This window comes from Pongo abelii, chromosome 6, assembly GCF_028885655.2.
Source record: "Pongo abelii isolate AG06213 chromosome 6, NHGRI_mPonAbe1-v2.0_pri, whole genome shotgun sequence".
NCBI lineage: Eukaryota > Metazoa > Chordata > Mammalia > Primates > Hominidae > Pongo > Pongo abelii.
This window is the reverse complement of record NC_071991.2, coordinates 94,532,391-94,544,557: the sequence shown is the minus strand read 5'-3', so window position 1 is coordinate 94,544,557 and position 12,167 is coordinate 94,532,391. Positions and strand designations below refer to the sequence as shown.

Here is a 12,167-nt window from a genome sequence, read left to right as displayed (position 1 = left end):
ATGTTGTGTGGCAAAAAGGACAGCATGGCTTAACCAGGGACTTTTCAGTGGAGAATCTGGAAGATAAATTCACAAGGCTGATGGTGAGTGAGGTCAAATGGTTTATGCCACTGATGGACATGCCAGACTTCGGGTGTCAGACTGAATGAGATAGCAAATTTACTGGTGGGAGTTGAGTAGAGAAATGAAACAGTCTACTCAAGGATTAAGATTCTTCTTGTGATTGTGTTGAGAACAGAAATAACGATAGAAGATGGAGATACAGATGCAAGTAGTTATGTACTCTAATAGTGGGAGTTCTTTCTGACCACTTCTATTTTTCTCTGTGAAATGGAAAGCAAATTCATCACCTGAGTGAAAATGATGCGACAGTATTACAGGTTTGGAGACTGAAGTGATCAAGAGTCATCTACGAGTGTCCTAAAATTACAGGATTATGGAGACTGCCAGCCACCACTAAGGCCCACTTGAGGTTAGAGGTCATGAATTTTAGGTGATATATCCGCTAGTTAGTATTTTACTTCAGTCACTTTTAGCTGTATGGGTGCAGTGTGGTGTGGCTAATAATTTGAATTTAACCAGGACTGGTATTTTGCCAAATTGCTGTATGCCAAACTCAACTATGATGAAAGGAGTTGGTGGTGTGCACAAGACAGTGAAAGACCCAAGAAATTTCTGCTAAATAAAGAAGGGCACAAGGACACAAAGAAGGCAAGACAGAAAAAAGGGAGAAGGGATTGATGGACTTCATGTCTTGAGTCAAGGATTACTGCAGTTGGGCTACTAGCAGGAGAGGATGGAAAGCTAAAATGTGGTAACCTGAGTTGGATGAAAAATTCTCATGTAAAGACTATGAAGGCATTGCAGACTTGACACTGTAAGAGCTGCAGAATATGATTTTGGAGTCAGTGGCTAAGGTAGTGGGGTGACAAGATCATTAAGGGAGAGGAGGCCAAAAGTTAGAGAGCCCAAGTATTAGAAACATCATCCATGTCAATGCTACTTAAAGTGTTTTCCATGGACCTAGCCAATTTGCACATGGACTATTACCAGCCCATGATAGCAAAATACTGAAATTGGGAGGAAGTATTTAGAAAATTTTATAGCAATGTAACAGACTAATTTTATGTCTGTGAAATATAATAGTAAAAATTTTGAGCTTATGTTTTCTTCTTTTGAAGTTCATTTTATTAAATAATTTTTATTTTTCTTTACACCAGTGTGGGTATGGCATCATTTGAAAAACAGTGAACTATGTGAAGGTAGGAGAGAGTGACAATGAGCCAGGAGCTGAAATCTTTACAGGAATCAGAGGGACACGACTGTTAAGGAGGAGGAATAGCAGGTGGTGTGGTTTGGTGGCACGAGATTCAAAGATGGGAATTTTAGAAAGAAAAAAAAAACCAGAATGAGTAATGAGGACACACTCATATCACCCTCAGTATTCTGAAGACCTCAGAGGAAGCAGTGAGCTCAGAGGAGAGTTAGAGCAAGAAAGTGAAGGAAGTGTTGAGCAAGTGTTGAAGAATGGGGAATTACCAAAAGATGACTAGGTTTTAAGCTGTCCAACTTTCTGAAGCCCAGCCAATGGGAGGAATCAGAATATTATAGAACTGATACTCATGGAGGTAAATTACTGATACTCATGGAGGTAAACATTTTGTATCAGATACTACAATGATGAGACAAGCTTTATATTTTAGTTAGTTTTCAACTCAAATGTACATAACGTAAACTAAACAACAACTAAAAGAGGAAGTCAGTGAAAGTGAACCCTACATATTACTATGGGTATTTGTCAACATTCCTCATGTAAAAATACAAAATATATATATTTATATCACATACATTTTCATTTCTAAATTTTATATTACTAGAGTTTTTCCATCTTTTCCATTTTAAAAATTAGTCTATAAGTTTAGTGTGTCTTCATGTTGGGAACTTTTCTAGTGAAAATCACATGAAAATTCACTTGTGAAAATGCAGACTTAATCCATTGGAATACAAAATACACATAAAATATAGTTAATTACCTGTAATCTGTGCCATTGACAGGTGTCCATGTGTATGTCCTGTTTCCTTTGTCAATATATCTCTAGAAAGAAGTTTGACGTGGTTATTATCACCTTACATTTTGTATGAATATATACGAAAAGTAAAGCCGTAGAATTTACTCATAAATTTTGTAGTCATTTAATACTCATCTTTACAAAGGTATGATCTATTTTATTCTACATTTATTTATTTTCTGTGTGTGTCTAGCAAAATTTTTGACAGAAATAAATATAAGCGGAAAATCTTATGCCAAATTATTATCTTTAAAACATTGAAAACAGTATTTCCTGAAAAACAAATTTTAATAATGAAACAGGACTATGAAGTATTTAGACAAGGCTCGGATATGTCCATACTAAAGTATGTTAAGAGTAATAGGCAATATCAGGACATTAATGCAGTGTGTCTAGATCCAAGTGTATGATCAGCATATGACTGTTTTTATGAAGCCACTATTATAGCATTATTGTGGTATCATAAGAGGCTACTCAGTATCACTGAAGGTTAGGACAACACCTAAATCCACCAGGGAAATACAGAGCTATGGAAGTTCATGCATGGCTATATCTTTTATACATTATGTCTTCCATTGGGTATTGCGATGGCACATGTATAATTTTTTTTTTTTCAGACGGAGTCTCGCTCTGTCACCCAGGCTGGAGTGCAGCGGTGTGATCTTGGCTCACTGCAAGCTCTGCCTCCCGGGTTCATGCTATTCTCCTGCCTCAGCCTCCCCAGTAGCTGGGACTACAGGCACCTGCCGCCATGCCCGGCTAATTTTTTTTTTTTTTCTTTTTTGTATTTTTAGTAGAGACGGGGTTTCACTGTGTTAGCCAGGATGGTCTCGATCTCCTGACCTCGTGATCCACCCGCCTCGGCCTCCCAAAGTGCTAGGATTACAGGAGTGAGCCACCGCTCTCGGCCGCTGGCACATGTATAATTTTTAATTTGCTTAGTTATTTTTGAGTTTCATCATTCTCACCAAAACAGTAACATGTATTGAAGTATTTCTTGGTATCAAGCACTATGCTAAGCACCTGTCGTTCTGTCACTTAGTCCAACCCCTGGAGTATATACTTTCATATCCTGCAATTTATTGATGAAGAAATAAGTGTTAAAGAGGAGGTAAGGTGCTTAAGTTGGCAAAATATATAATGCCAAATTCATGTTTGTGACAACTACACAATGTATGTGTACGTGTTTGTGTGTGAGCATGTGTGGGGTGTATGTGTGGCAGATGGAGGGGGGAACAGGGTTGTGAAGAGGGCTTTGGACTAGCAATATTCTTAAAAGAATTAGAAGAAACAATGCTTATATATTTGTTACTACTCATATACTCATAAAAAAACAGGGCAAGCAAGTGTTGGTCTGCAAGTTATAAATAAAATACAGTATCAGAAAACAGTATCAGAGCAGAGAAATAAAAATGTAAGTTTTTTCAATATCAGTAGCAGAAATTATAATCTTGTTCAGTCTTCAATTTGTAATAAAATAAATGGACAATTTTAAACATTACTACTATCTAATTTTTTAGTCAAGAAATCTATTTTTCAACTGTTTTTGAAGTTTGGAAATATTCTCAGATTAGCTTCTTAAAAAAGTCATTATTCAGTAAGTTTATCCTTACTAAACTCTACCATCTTTCAGTAAATCTTCTGCATGAAATAGTACAAATGAATTCTAGTTTTAGCCCAAGCATATAGTTATAAACAAAGGACTGTTGATGGAGTATGCATAATAAATACAAACTATTTTCAGATTCCAACAAACCAGATTCACTTGGGCATAAATTAAGTTGAAAAGTTCTAATTCTATTTTAAACTTATTTCAGTAGTAATACTAAAATCCATAAAAATACAATATCATAAGGGTTAGCATATGTGCATTAAACATGATTCATGTAACTTCTCATTTATTCTATACACTTACAATTTTTATAGAATAGTAAGACTCATGAAAGACATGACCATGAAAAAAATGTTTACAAATTAATTTCAGACAGATTGTAGTGAAAAATATTCAATAAATCAGGTGTAAATAGAGGTTCTGTGGGAAAAATTTCCTAGGTGAGGAATTTCAAATTACTTGCAACTCATTATGCCAAACATTGTGAAATGTGACAACACTGGAGATTCCTAGCTCATCAATACGGAAAATGGTACAAGAAAGGTTATATAATTCCTACAACAATCACAAAAATGAACTTCAAAGTTAATAGCTAACCTAAGCCTGTGGAATTCAGTTACTTTGGCTAACCCGAATAACACTATAATGTGAAGGTTACTATCACATCCTAAATATCTCTGCCAAACCCCTTACATAGACCATATAGATAGAGCTTTTGAAAGATATCACCTTAAAATTAGAATAATATGTATGCACAGTGGTGTAATTATCTATAAAATAGTGAATAGTGATAAAAATTATAGTCATTCATAGAATAAATAATAACTTTTCTTGAAATACCAATATACATAGAAATCAGGAGTACAAGGCAACGTAGTAATTGAAAATTAACAGTTATATCTATTTACAATAGTGTGTTCATCAGAGACATTTTAAAATTCTAAGACAGGAAAACATAGTCTTTAGGTGAATATTTGTCAAAAAAAGTAATTTGCAATAAATTGAAGGACGAAAAATATCAATGGGAGTTAACAGAAAATTACTTTGTAATCTGAGAAAAGAATGTGCAAAAAGTCTAAGCAAATAGAGTTGAAGTTTCAACAAAGACTGAAAGGTAAATATACCTCCCTTTGCATTCTGTAATAGGGACTCATAATGATATTAAAATGAGAACGGCCATGTGCTAATGAAGGATCATATTCAGATCCTAGCTCACCTTCCACCTAGGGAAGGATCTGATGAGGAATTTTGGAGAAATGTAATCCATCTAAAAAGGATGAGATTGTGAGGAAAAGGATATAGGTTATACATAAAATCTTAAGTTAAATTTCCAGGCTCAAACGCTTCTGAGACTTACATTTTTCAAATACTCAAATGTATAAATGTCTGTATGTACACCACATCTGACTAATAGACATACTCCTCTGACTGATAATAGATATACTCCAATATGATAATAGACATAAACCAATTATTCGTGGGGGTAGTTGTGTTGTCACAGGATTTAATTTCAGATGTAAGTGCTGGGAAATTTTAAAGTGTGTAACTAGTAAAAGAAGATAAATCAAGCCAGAAACAAGTAAACAAAAAGCTAAAAATAAAAATAATATATGGAACTCAATAATTAGAATAAAAAGACAAATCATATAAAACATAGCTATTAAATATTAACTTCAATTTTGCAACATTGGCATAGTGTAAAACAATATGGCAAAATTATATTGTGTATTCTATTTCTCATAAAATATGTATGTAAAATAAAATTTCAAGAATATACTGTTAATGTATAAGAAAACATCAAGAAACCTAAAGCAATAGTATTTTATAAAAAGAAAAAGAGAGTTAAAAATATATCTTAGAGAAAATATCCCTTCAGCTAAGAAGTGCTTTAAAAAGAAAAACTGTTTCCTAGAGATATCCCTGTTTTATAAGTAGTGGATTAATAGAAAAAAAGGACAAATTACTAATATCAATTATTCTTGATATAATTTTTATTTAAGAATAAGCTAGAATCAATTCTTACCTCATCTTGAGATTTAACCAGAGTTCTGAATGTTTTTTCTCCACTTTCCCCATCAATCATCTTATTTCGAATCTAAGAGTAAATGAAACAACTACTTTATTCCAGAAACAAAGCTGACCTGCCAAAATATGACTATTAACATGGTAGTTTTTCAAGTTCTTTACCTTACTTAGAACAAATAAAATAAAAATAGGGAGTTAGTTTTACCAGTATCTGCAGTTGTTCTCAGGGAATTTTTTTAAGTTACCATATTATAGTCATCTTAAATTATTTTAAAATAATAAAACACCCTTAATGAAATATTTTCAACCCGCTGGTAGTTTTTGAAACGTAATTAATAAAATGGTCAATTATGTTATGGCTGGCCACATTGGAGTGGAAAGTAGTCATTGAGACATAGAAATGTATATGTACAGAATTACATATAACACGGAATGCTTCAAATTTCTGCCTTACACAATGAGTTTCATGTGACAAAAAAATTTTTAAGAGGACTCTTTACACTTTTTAGGTTGTAATTCTTATATCTGGGTACAAAAAATATCTACATAAAGGACAGAGAAAACTATAAACACCTATTCGGATTTAGAATAATAGAGTTGAGTCTCCTTCAGTAGAATATTCCAAATCCTTAAAAATGTGCAAGGTCGGCCAGGTGCGGTGGCTCATGCCTGTATTCCCAGCACTTTGGGAGGCCGAGGCGGGCAAATCGCCTGAGGTGAGAGTTCGAGATCACCCCGGCCAGCATGATGAAACCCCATTTCTACTAAAAATGCCAAAATTAGACAGGTATAGTGGCAGGCACCTGTAATCCCAGCTACTCGGGAAGCTGAGGCAGGAGAATGGCATGAACCCAGGAGGGGGAGGTTGCAGTGAGCTGAGATTGCGCCACTGCACTCCAGCCTGGATGACAGAGCGAGAATCCACCGCAAAAAAAAAAAAAAAAAAAAAAAAAAAAAAAAAAAAAAAAAGGTTATATTATCCACTAAATATTCCAGTTGACTGGCAATTCTCAGAAGCTTCCTCAACTTATTTTTTATAACTCAACCAGTGATTCACATTTGGCTTCAGGAAGCTGCAAATGATAAGTAAACAAACTTGGTGTGATTAAAGGAATAATTTGAATTTGAAGAATATGAATGTTTGATGTATCTAATTTAGTTCAAATATTTGGGTCTTAAAAGAAGGAGTAGATAACAGCTTGTAATGTAAGCTGAGTGTGCACTTATGAGGAGCTCAAAAATAATAAAGACTTTACCATGAACCAGGACTTTTGCTAAGTCCTTTCTATATATTATTTCATTCAATCACTATTACTGATTGATTTAGAAGAAACTGAGGCTTGCAGAATCTAAGATCATTTTGGTCACTCAGTGGAGTAAGAGTCCAGACACCAAGCTTGTCTTCATTACTTTATCCCACTTTATTATGTCAAGTACTTTACAACAAACATTATTAATCACCTAAACACCCTAACACAAGGCCACTGTCTAGGGTAATTATAATAAATCATTAAATTCTATTGTTCTACAATTAAAATGCACTGTGACAATTTATAAAAGAAACATGACGGCATTTGCAAAGGAGTTAATCCATCTGGAAAAATCCTAAAAATCTGTAATCTAGAATGCAAGAGCCAAGTTCTGCTACTTATTAGCTGAAGAACTGTAGAGAAACTATTTGACTTCTCTGTACCTCAAATGTATCATCAGTACAACAGATATTATAATTTGAAATAAAAATACCTATTTCCAAGCCTCTTGAGAATCCATGACTAACATATATCATATACTTAATGTTATTTATTATATATTTCTAATATTTTTATTATTAATATAATACTCATTATTATGGAAGACTCTCTCAGAGGAGGAAATATGCAATTTTGCTTTTGAAATAAAATAGACTGCCAAGTAAAATGTATTAAGGCAAACATGGCAGCTTCTCTCATGCTGTTCCTTATGTGTTTGGGTGGTTGGATTCCTTCCAACTTTTTTTTCAACACTATAACAACATCCTCCATCTCTATGATTTTTACTGAAGTTTACAAGATACATTTGTATTAGAATAGTGAAAATATGTCTACCTTTAGGAAGAGAAAGAAGACTAAGGTCAAACCCAACTTAAACATTTATTCCTTTTCATATGATCTTTTGGATAGGAAAACCCAGGATCCAGAAAATTTTAATGACAAAGAACATTCATCTTTGTGTATACAGTATCTAACAGACAAGCTAACACATTGTAGCTGTTCAACAGATACTTGTAGAATGAGTGCATACCAGCATCTGACCTGAGGAATTGTTTAGTCTTACTGATTCCACTCACCTCCACTTTAATATCATTCTCTAACTCTGCATCAAGGAAATCCAATGTTACTGGCTCCTGAGATTTGGGGTTCTACACAGAAAACAATAATAATTAGGTACATGTAACATTATACAATTATGCTGTGTATAAAACAATTTAATAGGTATTTACAAAATTGTGCAAAAATTACTTACCTAGGATACAATAATTGTATAAAGGTATCTTCTTTCATACATATATATTTTATATATATATAGCTTATATATAAAAGCTAGAGATTGAGCTTTAAGTGCAGGAAATCTTAATTAATAACCAAGTGAAGACAGTGTCATTTTGAGTGCTGTATTTGATACTGCATTTATAATCACAAGCTCTTTAGGTACATTACTTTTGAAGAACCATTCATAACTTTCTTTTCATTAATTAGCATGGGAAAGGGGCAAAATATAGCCATTTGGATAACTTATTTGGTAATAAAACAATGGCAACATGTAAGCATACTTTTAAAATTTGTAGAAAAAAAAATGTGTATGAGAAAATGTTTTAAAATTATGTCTACACTTGCCAAGTAAAACATTCTATTGGACCTGTTCTTCCTTCTGAAAGTATATAAAGAAAAGGTGCAAGTTTGCTTCATATATTTCAATCTAAGAAATTTTATATTTTATTAATTCAAATGACATCAGAATGTATAAGATAAAATTTGTGGTTGTCATAAAGATTTTAAGATTAGCTATTATCATTAAAGTCTTACTAGGATAATAACCCCTGGGTTCAATGAATACTATTTCCTATTGCTTCTTCTTGCTGGTGTATAATAATAAATAAAGAACACTGGGGAATAAGATAGATTCTTATTTATTCATATCATTATATAAAATGATACTGTTAGTCTGGCAAATTTACCTCATATTATTTTAATTTCTCAATCGCAAAATGAAGATTCATTGAACTATTTGATAAACAAAATACAGTCAATTCCTCTATAACTTCCTCAGTAATGTAACATGTCATACTAAAATTTCAAAGCTTACTAGACCAATAAAATCATAATAGGTATATGTAATTTCACAATTGTAAAATTTTAGAAATTGAATTTTTAATTTTTATTAAAATATTACCTAAATCCGATAACTAGATACCAGTAACAAACGCAAACTATGCTGGATTAGTGCAAAGGTCACTCAAACTTTAATAATATAAGCCTCACAGGCTCTTTCAAAAGATGTTCGGATCATCACCATTTGAAGCACTGTTTTAGGAAGAAACTTCCCAAGGCAGTTGCAATAAGTAAAAATGTACTAAAATTAAGCATATCTTATCAAGATGCTGAATGACATAGTATACATGGCATATATTTACTGACAAAAATGCCTTCCTTCAAAGAGTAATTCCATCTAAAGATGAAAATTTTTGATTCCTATGGTTTTTGATAAATGAACATTCTTAAAGGCAAATTTTAAAAAATAGCCATGTCTGGCACTTTAATTGAAAAAAATGTTCACTGCTTAAGTACTCTATCACTACAATCAGAAGATTCTAGAATACTGAAAATATGTATTAAATTTTTCAAAGGTGAAAATGCTGACCAGTATTGGTAAGATACTGATGACATCCTACTGCCTGAAAAGGAAATACTCATTTGAAATGTAGCGTATTTTAAAAGAATAAAATAAAAGCCAATGTTGAAAATCCTTCTAATTTCTTTGTTTAAAAAATGAAACCTAGAAAATCCCTAACAAAAGGATACTCTAAAGTTTACAATATTATTCAGAATTGCTCATTTAATGTCCCATAAAATAAATTGTCTTCACACAAACACCATCATATCAACATTAAAATTTTAACAAACTCACTGCAAAACAAAGTCAAAATAATGAAAATAATAAAAAGTAAACAGAAATAAGAGTATTTATCTTACATGCAATGGATAATGCATAGCATGACCAGACCCAAACAGCATGCATGGAGGAGGCATTATCAGGAAGAATTGGCAATATGAAGATCATGTCCCAATCCAGCATACAAAGACACAGAGAAGAAAATGAAATCATAAAAGAAAAATCTCAATGCATAACTGGTACTTTTAAAATAGCAATCTAGCTGACCATTTTTTAAAAGATCCACCATGGGCATAGTGACTACAAAATTCAAAAGCATAATCTTTCAATAAGAAAGCACCAAGACAGGCTGAAGAAATGGAATACAGTCTCTGCACACCCATTGTTTTTGTCTGATATTTAAAATACCTAGTATTTCTCATTTGCAAAATTTGGTTATCAATGGAAATAACTACCATACCATTTGTGGAAACGAAAGAATGCAATGTTAACAAATTTTAAATTGAAAAAAATTACTAGATAGTATTACAATGCTGCTTAGTTCAAAAATATCCTTCAAATCAAGGAGTCTTGTGTGGTTGCTAGTTTGCCATTTAGAGTTTTCTTAGAATGAAAACAAAAATAAAACAAACCATTTTCAGGTTGTTTATTTTTTAATTATATTGTTAAGAGTTACATGCAATATTTGAGGTTGCTGCAAAAACAAAAATTCACTAAAATGCACATGACTGCAAAAGTATAATACATAAAAAGAAACATGCAAGGACAGTAACAAAACACAATTTACTATATCAAGAAAGGCATAAACATAATTTTAAACTTTATAGGAATTATAAAAGATATGAAGACTTTCATATGCAACAATATGAAATTCAGTTTGTTCTAAAATCCTAGCACTGGAAGGGAGCTAAAGTTTCTCAACTAGTGCAGTGGCTCTGCACTTTAGAACTCCATGTGGAGCTTTAAAAACTATTTAGAGGCCTGGCACAGTGGCTCACACCTGTAATCCCAGCACTTTGGGAGGCCAAGGCAGGTGGATCACAAGGTCAAGAGATCAAGACCATCCTGGGCAACATAATGAAACCCCGTCTCTACTAAAAATACAAAAATTAGATGGGCATGGTGGCCAGCACCTGTAATCCCAGCTACTTGGTAGGCTGCAGCAGGAGAATCATATGAATCCGGGAGGCAGAGGTTGCAGTAAGCCGAGATCGTACCACTGCACTCCAGCCTAGTGACAGAGTGAGACCCATCTCAGAAAAAAAATAAATAAATAAACAAAACAAAACAAAAACTATTTAGAGTCCTAAACCCATCACTGCCAAATTAAATCAGAATTTTCAGAGGATGAGGCAGGGGACTGACATATATATATTTAATTTCCTAGGTGAATATACTGTGTAGGATGGAAACTAGTGACTAGTTCAATTCTCCTGCTTTTCAGATGAAGAAAATGAAACACTACAGGATTTAGTGGAGTGCTCAAGAATACAGTGTTGGCTTTTAGAACCAAACTAGCACTCAGTTCTACTAATTCACAGCTTATCCATCTCTTAATAACATATTACCTCTTCATTTTAATGTCACCAATTATTTATTTATTTACTCATTTTTTTTTTTGAGACGGGGTCTCGCTCTGTCACCCAGCCTGAGGCAGTGGCACAATCTTGGCTCACTGCAACCTCTGCCTACTGGGTCCAAGCGATTCTCCTGCCTCAGCTTCTTGAGTAGCTGGGACTACAGGCATGTGCCACCATGCCTAGCTAATTCTTCTTTCTTTTTTTTTAGTAGAGGCAGGGTTTCACTATGTTGGCCTGGCTGGTCTCAAACTCCTGACCTTGTGATCGGCCCTCCTCGGCTTCCCAAAGTGTTGGGATTACAGGCGTGAGCCACCGCGGCCGGCCTTAATGTCACCAACTTTTTCAAAGAAATGGTAGGCTTACCTATACAATCTCAAATAATGTTGAACATCCTTTGAAATTCTGAAATTCTCTTGCTAAGCTATAGGAAGTATCCTTTTATGTTGATTATTAATAGTTTTACTGTGCATATAGAGATATTGCATACATATGATAGTTGAAGTTTTGTTGCCAAAAGGAAAAGCTTTTGCAATGAGTTTACCAGGTAATAAAAATTCACTGCCTATTTGCACTTTGGTACATTTTTAATTAGCTAAGGGAAATTTCTTTAACTTCTAATCCAAAATTACACTTTTTAGAAACTTTGGCTTAAAATCTGTGGCTTATGGAAACTGTCACATAGGAATTGCATTTTATTTCCACTTAGAAGTCAATTTACAAGCAAATTGTTAG

At 33.4% G+C, this 12,167-nt stretch overlaps 1 protein-coding gene across 4 annotated transcripts in view; it reads right to left on the bottom strand.

Annotated features, from left to right (window-relative positions):
- Nucleotides 1-12,167, bottom strand: part of CACNA2D1 (calcium voltage-gated channel auxiliary subunit alpha2delta 1) — a 498,772-nt gene that overhangs the window by 42,933 nt on the left and 443,672 nt on the right. For 2 of the 4 annotated variants that reach the window (XM_024249257.3, XM_024249260.3), the window contains exons 19-21: nucleotides 8,033-8,104; nucleotides 5,705-5,776; nucleotides 2,034-2,095 (exon numbers count right to left, since the gene is read on the bottom strand). In XM_024249257.3, coding sequence (XP_024105025.1) covers nucleotides 2,034-2,095; nucleotides 5,705-5,776; nucleotides 8,033-8,104 — 206 coding nt within the window. 4 annotated transcript variants of the gene reach the window in all.